This window comes from Strix uralensis, chromosome 6 (genome assembly GCF_047716275.1).
Source record: "Strix uralensis isolate ZFMK-TIS-50842 chromosome 6, bStrUra1, whole genome shotgun sequence".
Lineage (NCBI taxonomy): Eukaryota > Metazoa > Chordata > Aves > Strigiformes > Strigidae > Strix > Strix uralensis.
In genome coordinates this window covers 28,137,542-28,157,521 of record NC_133977.1, presented here as the reverse complement: position 1 = coordinate 28,157,521, position 19,980 = coordinate 28,137,542, and the positions used below count along the sequence as shown (strand labels likewise).

General features: G+C 64.7%; 1 protein-coding gene across 15 annotated transcripts in view; it reads right to left on the bottom strand.

Annotated features, from left to right (window-relative positions):
- The window catches only part of TNS1 (tensin 1), a 66,337-nt gene that overhangs the window by 42,714 nt on the left and 3,643 nt on the right, over positions 1 to 19,980 (bottom strand). For 10 of the 15 annotated variants that reach the window (XM_074873487.1, XM_074873488.1, XM_074873489.1 and 7 more), the window contains exons 3-5: positions 19,080 to 19,117; positions 3,795 to 3,833; positions 1,569 to 1,610 (exon numbers count right to left, since the gene is read on the bottom strand). In XM_074873487.1, the coding sequence (XP_074729588.1) occupies positions 1,569 to 1,610; positions 3,795 to 3,833; positions 19,080 to 19,117 (119 nt within the window). Of the gene's footprint in view, positions 1 to 1,568; positions 1,611 to 3,794; positions 3,834 to 11,634; positions 12,230 to 12,310; positions 12,329 to 19,079; positions 19,118 to 19,980 lie in introns of those variants that run through there. The other 5 variants (XM_074873496.1, XM_074873495.1, XM_074873490.1 and 2 more) reach the window with 5 other exon arrangements.

Genomic DNA, 19,980 nt, shown 5'->3' with positions numbered 1-19,980 from the left:
TCTCCTGCTCACCCCAGAAAACCCACCAGCATCACTGGAGACAAAGAAGGAGTTAAAATGAAGCAAAAAGAGAGGTAAAAACCTTTCCTGGGCAGAGCCAGTGTATGGAGCAAGCCTGAACCTGAGCACGGGCTCATCCCAGCATCACCCACCAGTGACCAGGATGGGATCCCCACCATGGGCTCTGTTCTGCCCCAAAACTTCACAGTGGGAAACATCTGGAGTCCCCCACCCTCACCCACCAGCCAGCCAAGCCCCATCAGCCCCTGTCACCCCACCCAGCCGCAGCAGCCTCCCAGACCACAGCTTTCCCGACAGAGGAGCTGACATGGGGCAACGGGGATTTGCCCCCCTCTCCTGCGTGGGGAAACTGAGGCAGGGGAGGGTAAGTGAGGCTGACACTCCAGAGCCCCGCTCCCTCTCCATACCTTGACGGCGGCAAGACCTTTGCTAATCCAGTTCCATGGCATGGCAGCTCTGCTCCCAGCACCCTCCTGGCTCAGGGGAGCAGGTGCCCGTAGCCTGGGCCCTCCAGCAGGACTCTGGCAGGAGCCGCCTGGCTCTCCCCTGCTCCACACCCCCCCCCCCCACCCCGATCTAACCACAGCCGCGCTGCTGTCTCTGCCGCCAGCCCCTGCACGAGGAAGAGTCAGCCCACAATCAGCTGATAGGAGCAAGCGCTCATGTTATTAAACACTCCTACCTGCCGCTGGGCTAGGAGACCCTGCAAAGGTCTCCTCTGGAGCAGAGAACCCCCCCACCCCAGTATGTCCCAGTCCAGCCCAGCACAAGACAGGCTGGTCTCAGCTGCATTGGGTTGAAGACCCCTCTGCCATCAAGCATCTGCGTTCCAGCCCCAGGCTGGCTCGGCGTGTCCCCAGGCTCTGGGCAGCATCCAAAACCCACAGGTCCCTTCTGTTTGGAAAGGGTGATACAAGGCATGAGAAAGGCTGCAGAAATACCAGGAAACTTCCCCAAAAGAGAGCAAAGCCAGCAAAGGGGGCTCCTGACTGTCCTGTTGATTTTTTCTAGGTGTGGATGCTCTTCCTTCAGTTCAGAGAGGGGTTGGAAACGTGTCCTGGACAACTGAAGGGATGGGGCAAAGCCGGTTTCCAGGTGAGGAAGGCTTTTGCCCTCTTCCTCGTGGGAACCACTCTGCCTCCATCCCTCAGGTCCCAGTCCCAGCACACAGGGAGGCTGTCGAGCTGGCTGCAGGCAGGGGGAAGCCGTCCGCGTTGACTTTGGCAGTGCATTTGTCTACACTGTCTTAGCAATTTCATGTCCACAGATTAAATAACTTATCCCCGGCTCCGAGACAGGAAAGCCGGCTTTGCAGCAAAAGCCCCGGCCCCCTCCTCTGCTGGACACCACCAACCCTGGGCACCTCGCTTGGCCCAACTTGGCATGACTACCACCACCTTGGCTGGCAGGGAGGGTGGACTGAGGGGGTCCCAGAGATGTTGGAGGGATTTTCACTGCAGGGGGTGCTTGCGGCAATATGACAGGCACAAATGACCCCCCAGGAGATTCTGAGGCAGAGCTCAGCCTCTGCAACTGGTAGCACTTACCAGGACATCTACCTGCTTCGTGACGCCTTCCCCCAGAGATGGCTGCAGACAGGCAGGCAGGAGGAAGGGGAGGGTGAGAAAAAGGCAAGCGAGAGAGAAGGAGAGAGATTGAGAGACACACACACACAGAGTGGGGGCTTGGGTCAAAAGTTCCCCCTGGCTATTTCTGGACCTTCCTAGGAAATGCGCCACGGTCCTGTTTCCTTCCCTGCCCGTCAACATGTCCGCTCTTCCTAAAGATCGGGAATCCCTCGAAACCCAAGCGCGGAGCCAGGGCGATGCTTGGGTACTGAGGGCGCTGCCGTCCTGCCTTCCGGCAGTCACCCCCCATGCTGGACCACTGTCATGGATGGAGAGCACTCAGCCAAACCCTGCACCCCATCCACAGTGGGCACACAGTGCCCCCCACACCTCCAGGATCACATCCAGATCCTCCATGGTCAGACCCCAGAGCCAGGAGGTAAACAACAGGGTGAGCCTGGCATGGCCCCACACCCACCTTGGCCGCCAGCCACCGGCAGGCCCAGCTCCCCAAGATAAACCCAGCCCCACAGGGCCAGCAAAGGACCCCAGTGGGACCAGAGTGGGGATCCGAGATGCTCAGAAAAGGGGCATATTTGGTAACATGCCACTGGAGTCCACAGAGAGCTTTGAAACGGGGCTGGGGACAGGAATTAACTTCCTGGGGTGGGGGAGAGTGTTTGGACCCCAAATATAGGGAGCAGGGGACTAATACCTCTGCCTGGGGAGAGTGGGTTGGGGTGCCTGGGGGTGGTGCAGCAAAGGGACCCAGCTGGGTGGCTTATGGGGGCCTTGGGACCAGGGGGACAGAGGGAACCCCTGAAACCAGACTGCTCCGGTCCTGGTAGCAGGGCCAGAGTTGCCATTTCGAGCCACAGGACAGGGCAAACCCCTTTTGATTTCCTTCTGAAGCCACAGTAACGGTCCCAGCTCGAAGAAAACATGTTTTTGCTGGTGATAAGTGCCCGAGGAGGCTGGCAGGGGAGGGGAAGTGCAGGCAGAGATTAAACCCAGGGCAGATAACCACTGCGGGGCCCTGGAGCAGGCAGCATGCTCTGCTCCCACCCCATCCCCTTGCTCCTTGCTCGCTTGGGCTCATGCACCGTCCTCATGAGCTCATAGGGTACTATCCCCAAAACCCACTTTTTGGGTGAGACCTCGGCCTGGCTATGGGGTGCCCAGCCCAGGGCCCCTCATGGGGCATGGCCACCCCGGCACTGCCAGGCTGCCGAGCCTGGAGCTGAAACCCTGCCAGGGCCTCCTCTCCCCGGCGCCTGCCCCAGCAAGCCTTGGCACACGTCCGGAGCAAGAAGGAAGGGCGGCCGTGCCAGCCCTGGGCAATGCCAACCTCCCTGCCACCACGTGCCCGCTTTGCCTGCCGCCACGGGCACGGTCGGGCTGGGGACGGCGCAGGGGGGCTGCTCTGCCAGCGATATACTGCCTGGTGGGCACTGCCGTGCCATGTTTCCCAAAGCATGGCCCTGCTCCTGGCGCCATGCCCTGCCATCCTCAGAGCCCTGCGTGGCCCGGAGCAGCGTGGCAAGGGAGCACGGCTGCCCACCCAGCAGTTCACACATCCTCTCCAGGATGAGGGGAACGGAGATGGGGCACCCAGATGTTTTCCCAGTGTCTGGAGAGGACAAGGTGGGAAGGGCTGTGCGTCGCCCTGGCCCCAGCTGCTCATTAAAGGTCCCCAGAAGGGACAAAAGAAGGGGGTGACAATAACAAGGGCTGCAAGCGCGTAGCCTTGGGCCCACCGAGCCAAAGGCACATCTGGTAGAGCCATCTCCGGGCGTGCAAGAAACCGCCCTGGCTCTGGACAGGGAGGGGACGCCCTCAGTGCCGGGGGACCCCAGAGTTCAGGCTGGTCACGTCCCATCTGCCTGTCCCATCCAGCAACCCTGCAAGCCCCTCTTCTCCAAAAGCTCCAGCTCCAGGAGTCCCATGATGGCTGGGCTGCCCCAACTCATGACGCTCAGACATGGGATACCCTGCAGCCAGCAACACTGGAGGGCATAGCACCGAAATGGGAGGGTGCCATTACCCTGCACCAGACTCCTGTGGTTCTGGGGGTGGGTTAATCACAACCTGAAGCCCCCAGGCAGAGAAAGCCCAAAGCCCAGCGCAGAACAGGGTGTCTGGTCCCCCCCCAGTGTCCTCTGAGCCCTGCCTGCCACCCACAGCTCACAGGGGGTGCTCACTTACCAGCTCATAGTTGACAGCAGGGGAGCAGGGGGTCACAGCCTGCAAGGAAGCAGAAGAGGGCCAGGATTAGTCCCTGAAGCCCCCAGCCCAGCATGGGGTGTGGGAAGAGGCTGGGCTGCAGCATCCATCCCCCTGCCCAAGCAAACCCAGCACCCGCCCAAGGGGGTGACAGGGACCCATAGCCCATGGCCCTGCTGGTCCGAGCAGGAGCACAGGCAGCGTCCCAAGATCAAGAGTGGGCTCCCTGGTAACAGGAGCAGGCTCGGGGCCATGGTGGCAGTGCCATTCGTCCTCGGCCAGGGAGCCTGGGCAGCCCCAGCCCCGGGTGGGCACAGCGGGGCCACGGCACGGCGCAGAGCGGCTGCCTGATGCCAAAAGCAGCTCCTGGAACAAACCCCAGCCCAGCCTCGTGAGCGCTCCTGCAGCCGCCAGCTGAACAGCCCGGCTATTGTTACCTTAATTACCAGCGGCAATTACTGACAATTAACCTTGGGTTTTGCGTGCACCCCAGTCCGTCGGGAAGCAGCAGCACGCCAGGGTGGGAGAGGCAGTGCCTTGTTTGTCAGTGCTGGGGCAGCAGGAACAGCTGCTCCAGCCCCGCACTGGCCCAGGGATGCCGGCAGTTGTGGGAGGGTGAGATTCAGGGCACTTTGTCACCTCCAAACCCCCCCGTGTGCCCCCAGAGCGGCGACCCCCAGCCAGCCATCCTCTGCCCCATCCCAGGATCGAGCCAACGTGCCAAATACCACTCAGGGGCCGGTCCCCCACCATGGCTGCACAGGGAACCACCCACACCCTGCTCAGCCTCCTCTGCTCTGGGCCATAAAAAGCAGGATTTGCCCCAAGCACCCCACTGGGAGCACCCAGACCCCACGCCACCCAGGTCCCCACAGACGCCTGCCCTGTCCCCAGCCACCGGCCTGTTCCCATCCCGCCTCCCTGTTTTCTTCAGGGCTTCCTCCTCCTCCTCCCGCTCCCTTCCCCTGCGCATTATTATTATGATTTTATTCTAATGCAGAAACGCTTCCATAAAAGGCCCCTTTCCCTGCCCCGCGGCGCTGGCCCCGCGCCAGCCTCCCTGGAATGTTCTCCGGCAGCAAGCCGCCGCGGACGAGGCCGGCAAGGGCTGTGCCGTACCCCGCACCGTGCTCCGCACACCGCCGCGCTCTTCCCCTGGAGATGCTCAACCAAGGGCCCCGGCCCCCGCCCAGCCCCCGCTCCCGAGGCCGGTGATGGGGGGAGATGTGCAGCTCCCCCACCACGGGACACGCTGGTCCCATGGACAGGTAGGGTCCCTGCCCGCCCCTCCTCTGCTGTCGGCACCAGGAGGTTTGCAGGCTATGCGTGCTCCTTTGGCTAGAGACGGGAGAAAACTGGGGTGCCTGTGGTTGTATTTCCCTGCCTAGCGGATTCTCTGATGTCTAATATGGGCTTGTGCTCACTCAACACCACTCCTCCCATCCACAGGAGACACCAACCCGGGCTGTATAGCACTCTCTCATCCCAGAAAGGCAGTTTTACAAGAACTGCAGGAACTCTGTTTTCAGCTTCCATCCATCTCTCAAGTTTCCCTCAAACATGTCCTGGGTTCAAAGAGAAGAGGGAAGACCCAGCCCCAGGCAACAGACCCCTTCCTAGGGAAGCTGAGCTCCTGACCCTGGGGTGCAGGAGCATCCCTCCTGCCCCACAGGACCAGTGAGAGCATCACCCCACACAGGACCACGGTGACCCCCAGGACCACCGCCACCTCGGTCCCCAGGGATCCCCGCATCCCCCCCTGCAGGGAGGGGTGGGAAAGGCGGGGGGACCTGCACACCCCCGGACCGGGCTTCACCTCGCCGTGGCAGACACAGCGGCCTTTCTTCTCCCCCCCACCGGTGTTTGCATTCCTGCCGCCCGGCCCCCGCCGCCGCGACCCCGCCACCCAGCAGCCCTGCCCAGGAATGTGAGGAACGAGGCGCAGCGGGGCTGCCGCCCACCCCACCAGCCCCCCACGGCCCCCCACCCGCCCACCCGGCCCCCCAGGTTGCAGCTCCATCCCTCCCACATCCCATGAGCTACTGCCTTGAGATCCAGGTTTTCCCAAGCAGCAAAATCAGTTTCCCAGCAAACGAGGCCCCATGGTCACGAGTGGCAGGGACTCTCTGATGTCTTGTAAAGGGTTGGACACACACTGCAGCTTTCCCCTGGAAAGCAGCGATGGGCTAACCCGCTCGTAGCCAGCAGTAACCTTTACCTAGAGAAACTTGATACCCTTGAGATGACCAAGCCCAGAAGTAAACACCTGGCTGGCAAACTCCTGGCAGCCCCTGGCCACACCACCCCAGGGCAGAACAGCCCATGGGAGCCCTCCTCCACCAAACCCCACCAACTGCAGCTTGGGGACTGGCCTCTGCACCCCAGATCCCCGACAGGACTTCAGCACCAGTTCACAAGCACTGAGCGAGGCTGGAGGGATGAGGACATCCACCACGTACCCGGTGATGAGACACCCCAGAGCCTTCTCCATACTGCAACCACTGCTCACATCTCCTTCCTTCCCAAATCCTTCATCTCCTTCCTCCTCCTCCCTCAGCAAAATAACCCCTGCAGCCACAGAGATGCCCAGGGGCATCACCAGGTCCTGCTCCACCTGGAGCATCTCCGTGGGTTGTAGTCCCAGCCTGTGGGATGCCAGTGGGGTTGCGGGGAGACAAACCTCCACAGAGGGGCCCTGTGATTCGGGAACAAGCTGGGTCAATGCAGCACCAGGCACAGTGTGGGCTGGGGGAGCGCAGGGGTCCGCCCCAGCAGGGCTGCCAGAGCCAGGCGAGCGCTGGCCCACAGCCCACAGCATGGCCCGCCCGGCTGCCGGTGGGCCACGCAGGCCCATCTCTGACGCATATCCCTTCCTTTGGGTGGCGGTTTTTGTTTTTCCCTTCCCCAGGAGCTCCGATAAACATTCCCGAGCTGGACGATATCCGGGCCAGTGCTGACCCTTGCGATGCCGGGAGCAGCCGCACCACCAGCCACCCCGGCCCTGGCGCGGACCCCAGCATGCTGGAGCCACTTCCCACAGCCAGGCACAGAGAAGCTGGCAAGCCAGCCCAGCTGGTGAGGTTGGAGCTGGAGACATGCTGTCAAAACAGACCCCCCCAGGCATCCCAGACCCACCTCACAGCATGCCAGCATCAGGCAGGCACAGCCCTCCTGGCCCCCCTACCCAGAAGGGATGTGGATCCCAAAGGAGTGGAGCAAGGCACTCTACTGCCCGCCAGCCCCCAGGAAGGGGGTCCCCTGCCCAAACAACCCTGTGGGCTGGAAACACGGTTGCCAAAGAGGATGGTGACTCAGTGGCCAGATTGGTGTCCCACAGGACAATGCTGGGGTGGCACTGACACCAGTTCAGCCCATGTCACCCCATGGGGAACCTCATGGGGTCCCACATCACCCCATGCGGGACCTCTTCCTTCCTAGAAAGGTTGCTTGAGTTTGTGCCACCCACGTCCCAGCTGGACTACACATCACCTCCCCATGCACCCCATGGCTCTCTGCTCACCCCAAGACCCTGCCCCAGGCAAGGGGCGGGTCCCAGGGACAGCCACAGACCACAGCAACCCCCAAACTGGCCCCAGAGCCCTCCCCTTGCGCGTCAGCCCCTCCAGCCCTGCCGCAGCCACCAAGTCCTACCAAACCCCCCCTTAGCCACAGCGTGGGGCAGAGCAGGACCCTGGCACCCAACAGCAGAAGGCACTTTAAGGGGCCACCAAGTTGGGGACACTGGGGAAGGTTGTCCCCTCTCCAGCACCCCTGTTCCCCCCTTTCCGGCGGGACCAGCCACAGCATCCTTTCCCCCTGCCAGACTATAGGGTCCAGGCTCAGAGAGCGACCCTCTGGCCACCCCCATGCCCTGCACAGGGGTCAGGACCCCCCTGCCCACACCACATGCTGCCTGCTCCTGCCCTCACATTTCTCGCAGCTCTGGCAAATCTCCTGTTTATGCAACAAGTCCCCGGCAGGAGGACGGCATGTTTCCATCCGCACCCGCTCCCCCCTCACCCCAGCTCCACCCCGCCCAGCTCAGCCCTGGTGTTCGAAGCACAGGATGGCCGCGCGGAGCCCCGGCCCCCCAGCACGGGGGTCCCAGGGAGGGGGCAGCACCCCAGCACCACACAGCCCCTCTCTGCCCCCACCAGCACTCAGGGGCTTTTCTGCTTTTGGGGTTTCTCCCCTCGGGTGGGGGTAACAGGCAGCCGTGCCGAAGGGCTGGGGAGCGGCTTGGCTGGAGGCTCAGGGTGAGTCAGGCTGTGCTGACACCGGGGCACGGAGGTCTCACCGCTCCCAGGCTTCCCTCCGAGCATCCCCGGCCCGCCCCGCAGCTGGGCCAGGGACTGTCACCATGCCACCTCCTCCATGCCAGGATGCCTGGCAGCACCCATGCCAGGGCAGAGTCCACCAGGCTGCCCTGCCCCTGCATTGCCCAAGAGATGCTGTTGGTGCCCGGGGAGGGTACTGCACAGCCAAGAGTCACCACCGTGCCAGGGATGTCCCCCAAGCTGGGATGGACCCCATACCCTCTGTTTCCCCTGCCCCCCTCCAGTATGTCCCCAGGGAGCTGCCCCGTGACCCATCCCCGCCAGGAAGGCGGCAGCTGGGCCAGGACAGAGGTCACCCGGTGCGCCCAGCCCTGCAGATCAGGGTGGAGATACCGCAGGGGACACCAGCCGCTCCACCCCGCAGAGGCCGTGGGGGCCACCACCAGCACCCCGACACACACTGGGACACACAGCATGGTCAGGAGGGTGATGGCCCCCAGCAGCCCATGGCTGGCCAGGCCAGCAGCCCCAGTGTAGGAAGACGGAACGGGACAGGGAAGACAACACAGAGGGAAGCTCCAAGGGGTTGCAATGGAGGCAGCAGCACCAAAATAGCCCTGATTTCAACCCAAATAAGGGCAGGTCCCTGCTCTGGGGCGGTTTGAGCAATCAGCCCTAGGGTTGCCAAGTGCCGACTAGGGGAAGGGGGAGAAGGTAGTGTCTCTGGGCTTGTTTGGGGGGAAAAAGGGGTTTTTTGGGGTCAGGAGGGGAACAGAGGTGCCTCTGCATACCCAGGACAGGGGCTGGCCCTGCTCTGTCAGCGGGTGCTGGCTCAGCACGGGGCCGGCCACAGGCAGGGATGGGCTGTGCCCCAGTGCCTAAAAAGGCAACATCTGCAGGCAGCGGGTCTGGTTCTGGCCCCACGGGCCAGCACCTGCCTGGCACTGGTCCCACAGCCCCAGCCATGTCCTGCTGCCAGCACCCACCCATGGGTGCTGCCACCCCACTGCAGGGACACCCCTCGCCCCAGTCCCACGGGGGCCCCACAACCAGCCTGCCCCAAGGGAGGGCATGGGGGGCCCCTGGCTCCTCACCAACACCCCTGGCCCCAAATCAGCCACCGGGATTGGCCAGGGAGCAGCTCCCGCATCAGGGATTGGCTGGGACACTGTAGGGGGCTTCACCAGGATTGGCCGACGCACAGGTTCTTACATGGGATTGGTCAATGCACGGATTCTTACATGGGATTGGGCAGGAACTGGATTCTCACCTGAGATTGGTCAGTGCATGGATTCTCACCCAGGATTGGCCAGCACATGGATTCTTAGATGGGATTAGTCAGTGCATAGATGCTCACATGGGATTGGTCAACGCATGGATCCTGACATGGGATTGGTCAGAGCACTGATCCTCATGCAGGATTGGCCAGAGCACTGATTCCAGCACAGGACTGGCCGGTGCCCGGATTCTCACCTGGGGCTGGTCAACAAATGGATTCTGACATGGGACTGGTTGGAGCACGGGTGTGCGACTGGCCAGCACACGGGCCCATACGCAGGCAGGGTGGGTGCCTGTGCCCCACGGTGAGCCCTGTGTGGGACCCTGCCCCACAGATCCCCCCCTGCCCTGCTGGTGCGGCACTGGGGCAGCCCCATCTCTGGGCGCAGAGACCCCACTGCAGGCTTTGGGTGGCCCCACAGCATCCGGGGCACCTGCCAGTGCCCGCGGGGCTGTGACCCATCCTGAGGGGTGGTCAAGGTGCCAAAATCAGCCCTGGCTGCCCCAGGGGGTCTGTGCCCCCCAGCACCGAGCCCTGGACGCTCCCCTCATGGGGGAAAGCCCTGAGCAGGTGGAGACCAGGGTCAGTGCTGTGTTCCCACCCCACAGAACAGAACTGGATGTGCTACAGCGAAACTGAACCACTGAGCAACACCCCCAAAACTGGTGTCCCCCATCTATGGTGTCGGGGGAGGGGGGGGAGAACAGGACAGGGAAGCAGAGGTGGAGCTGCTCCCCCCTGCCCAGGGGCTGTGCCCCAACACCCAGCGGGGCGGCTCCAGTGCTGATCAGGGCTGCCGGCACGGTGACAGGACGCCCTGGGGATGGGCTGCAGGAGGCCAGGCACCCGATGGTGGCAAAGCAAGGAGGAGGGTGGGCCAGGGCAGGGTGCAAACAGACCTCCCATCTCAGCACCCAAAAAGGGGGGGGACACACAGAGGGGTACAGCCCCAAGGTGCCACAGCCTGCCCGGGGTGGGGGGCAGCAGCCCCACGGGACGGCACGAGCCCTGCCCTTCCTGAAACTGGGGCCAGCGGGGTCACTAAAGTAGAGGCTTCGTTAGAGAGGGCGTGGGCTGGGGGCTCATTTTCTCTCAATCCACTTTCCCCGGGGCTGTCACCCCCAGGGATGGCTTCAGACTCCAGGCAAGACACACGCAGCCCTCCCAGTGCCACCACGCTGTAGGGACACGGGGTGCCCACTCAGGTGCCCCCCAGCACCCCCAAACTCATCACGCAGCAGATGCCACCCCAGCACCCTCCATGAGGACCCGGGGGACACAGCCGCTGTCATCCCCCTGTCCCTGCCTGCTGCCCCCCACCACGCACACCGGGGTCCCCGGTCCCGCCCTGGGGGCTGACCCCGATGCCGAACGGGATCAGGCGCCCCGGGAACGGAGCAGTTCTCTTTTTCTTGTTTTCCCCTTAAAACCAAGAGGGCTGATGCCTCGCTCGGCCGTTTCCTCTCCCAGGAGCACAGCCCAAAAACATCTGCGCCGAGAGCTGCCCTGCCCTGCCGGATTTAACCCTCTGCGGGCCCGGCGGCGCCGAGGGGCCGGGGGTCCCTGCCCGGGGCGGGGAGGGGGGGGGGCTGGCACCCGGCGGGGCTGCCGGGCTCCTCGCCACTCATTAACCCGGGGTTTAACCATTGACGGTCCCGCGGCGGGACCGGGGAGGGGGGGTTAACCCGTGGGCTGCCAGAGTGTCCCGGCCCAGGGGTTGCCCCTCCCGTGTCCGCCACCCCGGGGTGACAGGCACCCGCCCGGCATCGCCCCCCCGCCGGCCGTGGGGTGGGAGCGGGGTGCCGGCGGAGGACCCTGCTTTCCCGCGCAGCCCTCGCTCCCCAGGGACAGGTCCCTACGCACTTCGGAGGGGACGCACACCCCGGCGCTTGTGTGTCCCCCTCCCAGGCACCCTGCGGGTCACCCGCCCTGGCGAGGTGGGGAGGTGGGCACGGGGGGTACGCCCCCCCCCGAGCCGGTCACAACTCCCAGCCGGCAGCAAACCGGCCCTTACCCCCTCCCCAAATCCTCCTCCCTGCGAGCACCGCATCGCCCCAAGTCCCCCTCACACTCCGAGACCCCCTTTGGGTACCGACAACTGGGGACACGCCAACACGGGGGGGCAGCACCCCCCAATCACGCACCACCCCATCCCATCTTGGATGTCACGCGTGACCCCTGCCCCCTGAAGAGATGCCACCCCCCGCAGCACCCACACACCCCCGGGGGGGCTGGGGACCCCCGTGTCCTCGCCGCCCGCCCGTACCTGGTTCATGACGCTCCCGAAATCCATCCGGGGTCTCGCCTGCCTACATCCGAAAGAGACGGCAGCGCAGCCTCACCTGGCCCGGGGGGCGCGGGGGGCGGCCGGGGGGCGGCCAGAGGGGCCGGGGGGGAAGGGGGGGCAGACGGGAGCCCGGCGTCGCCCGGGCGGGCAGGCGTGAAGGCAGACTGCAGGCAGAGCCCCCCTCCCTCCCCGGGCCAAGCCTGGAGAAGGAAGGAAGGAAGGAGGGAGGGAGGAGGGAGGGGAGGGAAGGAGGGGGAGAAACCGAAGGGTTTAGCTCCCCGCAAGCGGGACCCCGGCGACGGAGGGGCGCAGGGGGGTCCCGCCGGCCCCCCGCTCCCCTCCGCACCCCCGGGACGGCCGGGGGCTGGGGAGCCCGGGGGCGCCGGCCCCAGCCCTGCAGAGAAAGGGGGTCCCAGGCGGCTTTTTCCACCGCTCCCCTCCCTCCTCTCGCTCCTTCTCCCTCTTTCTTCTCCTCTTCCCTCTCTCCCCAGCTGCACGGCGCGCTCCAAGTCCAGCCCCGCACCGCTCCCCTCGCCTCCCCCAAAAACGCCCTTAAAGGCAACTGGGAGCCCAGCTCGGGCAGCTGGCCCTGGGCAAGGACGGGGTGCCGGCAAGTGAGCAGACGACCCCCCCCAAAAAAAATACCCTCCCACACCTCTGCCGCCTCCCCCTGCAAAGCGTCTCGCACCCTGTGCTGAGGGGCCGCGGTGGGTGCCGGGGCGCAGTGGGGTCGGGGCCTTATCGCCCCGCGTGACGCCACTGGCGTCCCTGTGCCCTTGGCGGGGGGGTGGCAGGGACGGGGGTGTGGGGCCCTTCTTGGGGCCTTGATCTGCCTGGCACCCCCTGGCACAACTTGGTCCCCCTCTGCTGCGCCCGATTAATGGTCCTTGGGTGCCCCACACCCCCAGTGTTGGGGGGATGTGAAGATTTACTGGCCCATCCCCCAGTTAAAAAGCAAAGCCAAAATTCTGGAAAAGCCCCAGCTGTCCCTCGGCACATGGAGCCACTCCAGTCCCCACTTGCCTGTCCCAAACCTGGGGTGCACCCAGCATCCCCCTTGCCTTCTCCCCATCTCCCTTCCTCCTCCTTCTCAGGGGCTCTGTGTGGTGATGGATGGAGCCCTGCTCTCCCCGCCCACCCGTGGAGCAGCCCAGCCCTGGCCCTGCTGTGCGAGCAAGTGCTCAGTGCTGGGAGACCTGGGAGTAAAGGGAGGAAGACCCCAGCAGTGCAGGGCAGCGGGGAGCCTGCCCAGTGGTGGCCCACAGAGTGGCAAGCCAGCCTGGGAGGTGGCGAGCCAGGCACCCGGCCCAGAGCTGTTGACATTTTCTCGCCCAATGCCTCCCTGTTCCTGTTTGCGTTTCCGTCCTTGCGCCGTGGGCTCAGCCAAAAAGCTGGGGCTGGCTCTGCCGGCACAGGGAAGGACCCCGAGGACCCCTCCTGCCTCACCACCTCCCCAAAAGTCACCAAGGTTGGTGGCAAGGGGCTCTCCCTCTGCCTTCTTCCAAGATTACCATAAAATGCACCACCCCTGTGAGTGCAATCCCGCTCCAGCAGACCCTGCCCAGCCCCTCTGTGCCTCAGTTTCCCTCAGCAGCCAGATGATGCCATGGGACAGGAGCACTGAGAGGCACCAGTGGACCCTTCCCACTGCCAAGGGCAAAGTGCTGGAGCCCTGACATCCCCAGGGGGCACCTCCTCACCCCCCTCCCAAGCAAGCACCAGCCCCACTGGCTGCCCCAGCACCCAAGGGCATGGAGCTGGACTCCAACAGCCACCACTCTGAGACCAAACCCCCTCACCAGGATCCATTAGTACCCCCAAACAAGCCCCCCTCCAGCACCACAGCCCCCAAAAAGCAAGGATCCCAAAAAGGGGGGAGTGCTGCGACCCAAATGGAGGGTCAGCAAACAGCCTGCACCAGGGGAGCCACACACAGATGCCAGTTCGGCTTCAGCACAGACCCCTGCACGGACCCCTGAGCCCCAGCTCCTCAAGAGGCGGCTGCAGGACGGCTCCCAGACCCTGGGAAACACCAGCAGCAGAAGACCTGGGGCCAGATGGGAAAATATCAGTGGCTGAGTGGGCTGGAAATGAGTGGGTGAGCCAAGGGCACTGACAGCACGTCCCTGTCCCCGGGGAGGTGACGGGAGCTGTCCCCTGGGGAGATGACGTGTCCCCTTCACAGGACACAGCCGGAGAAATCCTGACAACATCCCTGAACTTCAGTCACCAAAGTGCCTCCTGGAGCCATTGGGTGAATGTGCTGGTGGGAGTGGGTGGGGCGGTCAGCCAAGTGGCTCCAGTGGCCGCTGCACTCCACAGGTTCCCCCCCCAGCACCCCTGGAGAAACCACCCCCTACCTGAACCAGCTCCTCCACAACCCAAAACAAGCACCCCTGGAGCAGCACCACCCCAGATGTCAGCAGAAGAAGGGGGACCTGGGGACCAGGCACACAGGGGGGTCATGTCTGGAGGTTAAAACACATGGGAGGGCGAAGCCCCATTGAGGGGTCTGTAGAGCCTCTCTTGAGCCAGGCCTTTTGGCTGTTTTGGGGTTGGTGCCACACCTTGGGAGGGTGCTGGGTGTCCTTGGGGACCGAGCGCCCTTCCTGGGGCAGGTCCCAGGAGGGGTGGCCATGGGGGATGCAAACTGGTCTGAGGAGGCAGAGAATCAGTGGGAAATGAGGCAGAGACCCTCCACAGGAGCCTCCGTCCAGTCATCCTGCCTCCCACCACTGCAGGGTCGTGGGGGGCTGGATCCAGCCCTGGGAGCCCCCGAGGAGGGAGGCTGGTGGTCCCCGCTGCCTCAGCTGACACCTCCCAGGCCAGTCCTGGCCAGTGCTCACCAGTGCAGTGAGTGTGGGCGGTCTCAGCATCCTGCTCTCCTGCCCGCCCTCCCAGCGCACAGCAGCACCCGGAGGGTGCAGAAAAGGGCCCCAGCTCCTCCAAGCAGCCGAGCCGACCCCCCCCCCGCCGCCAGAGCTGAGAGAGGCCGAATATTTGGGCAGTGACGTAAAGAAGGGGGAAAAGGAAAGAGGGAGGAAAAAAAAAACAAAAAAACAGAACCCCTTCCAGGACCCACTGCACAAACACGACCTGGCACGGCACCGGGGCAGGGCTGACCCTGGCAGCCCCCCATCCCGCCACCCCGGCTGGGCCCGTGCCAGGGCCAAGGACACATTCCTGCGGCATTCCTCCCCCCGCCACCCGCTCTGTTGTGGAGACCAGGGGTGTTGCTAATTAGCTGTCCCAAAGCACTTGGGGGTAGCTTTTAACAGGGCATCGGGGACAGTGACGGGACAGGCAGCTCCCCGCGTGACCAGCACGTCATCCCCTCCGCTGTGCAGGGAGGAGGCCACGGGACAGAGCGGCTGGGGCAGTGAGTGGGGACAGGACAGCCACACGTCCCCTAACACCAGCCTGCCGCAGCTGGGACATGGATGTCCCCTGCCTGCAGCCCCCGTTCCTGGCACAGCCACAGGCAGCTCAGGAGGCACCGCCTGGCCGTGTCCCCCCATCACTGCCCAAGCCTTGGCCACAGCACGGCTGCAGGGTGCCCATCACCACGACTCAACCCTGCGCAGAAGGGTCCAGCCGCTCCCTGCCTCAGTTTCCCCTCCTGGTTCTGACATCCTTTACAAGCGCGGGGTCCCCAGCACCAGCTGAGGGCAGAAGACACACGTACCCTTCGCCACCATCACACGTCCCAGCACGGGTCCCACTGCGTGCCCCCCACTGCCAAGGGCCCCTCAGTGCCACAGGCACTGGGAGCGATTGCTCTGGCCGGGACGCGCCTCGTTGCCCAGCCCTGGCCCCACTCCAGCCCCCGGTTTAATAATGGACAAACACCCCCCTCAGAGTCCCATCGCAGGGGAGCACTTGAAAAACAAGCCGGGCCTGGCGCAAGGCCAGCAGGGAACAGTGGCACTGAGCTGGGAGCACACGCGTGTGACCACGCACCGTGTGCAAGCACGCTCGTGCACATGGATGGATGTTCTTGCACGCACGTGCATTCCCCCGCAGGCTCACATGCACGTGCATGCAAACACACTTGTGCTCAGGCACACACATGCACACACACACGTGTTCACATGCACGGACACACATGTACTCACACACGTGGCCCAGCAGTCCGGCACAGCTCCAGCACCCACTGTCAGCTCCCTGGGGGGAGACACTGGGGGACAAGGCAGCCCCCAGACACCTCAGCCCCACACTATGTGCCATGCCTCAGTTTCCCCTCTTGGCACAGCCTGGCACCCCCACTCCCCCAGCACCTGTGGGCCCCAGTGTGGCATGGGGCAAGCAGGGCAGGCTGGAGCCCCACCAGGCCCAGGGGCTGGCACAGCCGCCACTTCCCAGAACCACCCGCCGGCGATCACCAGACGATTCGGCAGCCAAACGCTGCAGCTCTCCCTGTCCCCCAGCCAAACCAGCCATCACCGGGCTGGCTCCCGCTATGGGAAGAAGCATCCCCTGCCTTTGATCAGCCTCTCCAAGTAGCATCATGGCAAAATCCAGCCCCAGTCAGAGCAAGAACATCCCAGGGGACAAGGACACCCCCAGCACCTCCCTTGCTCCATGATCTGGGACACGCCTGCATGGACTCACTGCCCAGAGAATCCTCGGGCTCATCCCTCCATCCCAGATGGGAGGACAGTGTCACCACCAGATCCTGGCTGTGCCATGACTGGCACGTGCCAACACATGGGCTCACCTGTGCCTGACCACTGCCACGGAAAGCACTGCACCCCATGCCATGTCCCCCACCTCCAGCTGCCCCCCGGCAGGACCCTGTGACTCAGTTTCCCCTCTTTTCAAAGGAAGCTACACCTCCCCTGCTTTGGGCAGACAGTTTTGGTGTGGGTAGGGAGGGAGGCAGGGGGCAGGCTGGGGGGGTCAGATACACAACACTGTCCATCCATCTGTCCGTCCCCCTCGGAGGGAGGGAGGTTTGCTAAGCAAGGAAGAATCCCTGAGCGGAGGCGCCGGGCGCGAGAAGGGCCTTACATGGGCATGGGAACAGCGTCGTGCTTCCCAGCTGATGTGTGTGCGGCTGTCCCGGCCCCCCCAGAGCCGCCCACGGGTGCCGGGCACCCTGCCAGCATCGCTGCCACCACAGGGGCATGGGTCCCACCCCTGTCCCCTTCACTGTCCCTCGGGCGGGGGGGTGCAGGTCCCTGCTGGGGCACAGGTCCTGTCTGCCCTGGCACAGCTCTGGCCACCCACTGCCTCCTCAGGGATGTGGCACTCACCAGCACCCCAAAACCTCCCTGGTGTCCCCACATACACCCCAGTGCGCCCCCCCCTGTAACCGCATCACACCCTTGGCACCCCACACTCAGTATAACCCCACCAACCTCCCTACCACATCCTTATCTCTCCCCTCCCACCATACCCAGTCCATTGGGGGTTTATAACTGGGTGCTTCCCCCCACCTGGGCCAGGAGGCAGCTGGCTGGGAGGCAGCTGGGGGGGCAGAACAAGGGGTCAGGGCAGGTCCCAAGAGGGAAAATATGGGGACCAAGGGGAAGATGCTGCCAATAGCACGGTGGGACAGGCTCCAGGGCCAGGAGCCACCAGAGGGGGTACACCGGGACCTCAGCAGCATCTCCAGGGCAGGAGGAGGAAGAGTTGTGGGATTCAGCTGCCAGCACTTTGGGGATGAGCCCATCTTCCCACTGCAAAGTATCCTGGGGGTGCAGGGGGTTAAACGTGAGGGGCTTCAGGTAGACAAGAGGCCGGTTTTGCTGTGTGCCAAGCCCCCTCCCCACACGCACCCTCCCCAGAGACCCTACAATAATAAGCTGGCGTGTGAGTCAGCTGGCCACTTGCCCGGCCGGAGGAGCCCCTCCCTGGGCGCTGGCCCAAAGGAGCTCTGCAGAAGGCCCCTGGCCCTGGCCCCATGCACGCACCCCCCAGCAGCACACCCCTCAGCTAGCCAGCCCCACTGAGGGGGCTCCAGCTTCCAGCGAGCGTGGGAAGGGTGACGGAGGCTAATGAAATGCAGACGGCTGCGGGAGTGACTCATGGGCTGCCCCTGCATGCAAGCTACCCAGATGCTGAGACCCTGGTGTGACCCCCATGTTGGTGCACAACCCTGTAGCAGACATCAGAGAATCCCCACTGGGCGCATACCCAGACGCACGCGTTTTCCGACACTCCCTCCTTCCTGGAAACCACTGGCTCTCCACCACCGCTTGCCGTACTGCAGGCATCCTCTCACCCCACACCCCTTCCCCTCTCCCTGCGGCACCCCGGCATCGAGGCAAAGCCACCTCCTCTGGTCGCAGCCCCCAGGCATCTTTGGCACAGGGTCCCCGGGCTGGCACAAGGTCCTGAGGCCGACACAGTTGTCCTGGGACAGCAGAGAGTCCCCAGGATATCATAGGGTTCCCCAGGGGGGCACAGGGTTCCAGGGTTGGCACAGGGCCCTAGCATGGCACAGGGTCCCCAGGGTGGCACAGCCCCGCCAAGCCTCCTGGCCACCTCTGCCCTGCCTGGACCACCTCAGGGCCCAGGGTATCCGGCACGTCCCCAGGGTGCCCCCACAGCTCCCCCCTCCTTTGACACCCCAGCCGGGGCTTGGTGCCAGGGCTGCTCCCAGCGCCTGCCCCGTGCCACCACCCGTGCCACGGCACCCTGCAAAGCCCAACGCGTGCCTGGCCCCCGGCACAGGCCCCCCCCGGGCCTCTCCTCTCCCTCCCTGCTCGGCCAGGCACGGGCACGGGCACAGGCACAGGCACGTCCCAGCCTACGCTGCCTGCCCAGGGTGCGCCAGCTTCTTCCCGCCCGAGATGCCAGTCCCAGAGCCGGCTGCCACACACGCCTCCCTGGGGATTCAGGAACGCGCAGCCTCCCCTGCCCCGGCAGCGTGGCGGCAGGCGCCGTGCCCACCTCCAGCTCCCCGGAGAACCTGGGTTGCCGTAGGGTCCCCCTCCGCCGGCGCAGCAGCCGGACAGACGGACATCACTACCAGGCATCCTCAGCTCTGCTCCCTCCTGCCAGCGAGATCCGCCCCCGGTGGCGCTGGGTATCGGGAGAGGTGCTCAGCCTGCGTGTGTGCCGCCAGCAGCACCCAGCCGCAGCGCATGGCACCCACATGCAGCAGCAGCCACCCTGGCAAAGGGCACCCCACTCCAGGCGCTGGGACACAGATCCCTGCCGGCCCCCTCTGACCAGGGCTGCACCCCAAAACCCAGCCCCGTACCCGGATGGGCACGTGCCATCAGGGGCCAGGCAGCAGGATGGCACTGCCAGTCTCACCCGCCGGTGACACAAGGGCCACCACAACCAGCCCATAGCCACCAGCCCATCCGGGTGTCCATCCAGTGGGGTCAGCTGGTACAGACCGTGGCATCACCCCTCTGAGTCCCCAGTGCCCCCCGGGCAGGGATGGGCACACCTCAGGGCACCAGCCTTACCTTGGCTTGGCACTTGGTGTGGCAGGAGAGCTTGCAGCCTGCAAGAGGGAGAGGGGACAGAGGGTTAGTGGGTGCAGGAGAGGGGGCATTGCCAGGGGACAGCCCACAGGCAGGGCAGGATGGGCGGTGACACCCCACGCTGCAGGGCACGGAGCACCTTGGCACCGGGCACAGGCTGCCGGGACATGCACACATGCACATGGATGCCCGTGCCTTGCACACGCGCATGCACACTCTGGGTGGCACAGCACCGTGCGCACATGCCTGCAGCACTCGGTGCCACACACCCATGTGCAGGAGCCATCCCCTCCCCACGCCAGAGTGCCAGGGAGCGTGTGCGCGTGCAAACCCTAGTGCCCAGGGGTTCATGGCGTGAAGGGAGGCTGTGCACGGACACGTCTCACGAGACCTCGCACGTGCACCGGTGTGCATGAGAGCGCCGCGGGGGTGCTGCCGGTGCCCGTGCCTCCGCTTGCCTGTGCACTGCTGTTGCACGCTCGCGCCCGTGCCCCTGCGCAGGACAGCACGTGCACACGGTCGGTGCAGGCGTGTTTGCTGCTGCAGGGGACACGCACTTATACAGGGCACCCCCACGCCACCCGGGCAACCCTGCAAAGCCACATATCCCATCCCCAGGGGACACAAGTGTCCCCGTGCAGCATGGCCCTGGCCACGGCTGCCCCTCAGGCCCTGTCCCCCTGGGGCTGTTTCCTGCGGCGCAGGAAGCCGCATTGTTCCCGCATTGTTCCTGCGGCCAGCGGCCTTTCCGCCGGCCGCCCCTCGCACGGGGCTCAGCGGTATCGCACACGTGCGAGGGGCTGCAGCACCACCTGCGTCCCACCGGGCGCCACGGGCAGCGAGCACGGCAGAAGGCGTGAGCACCCACCTGTGACCACAGACC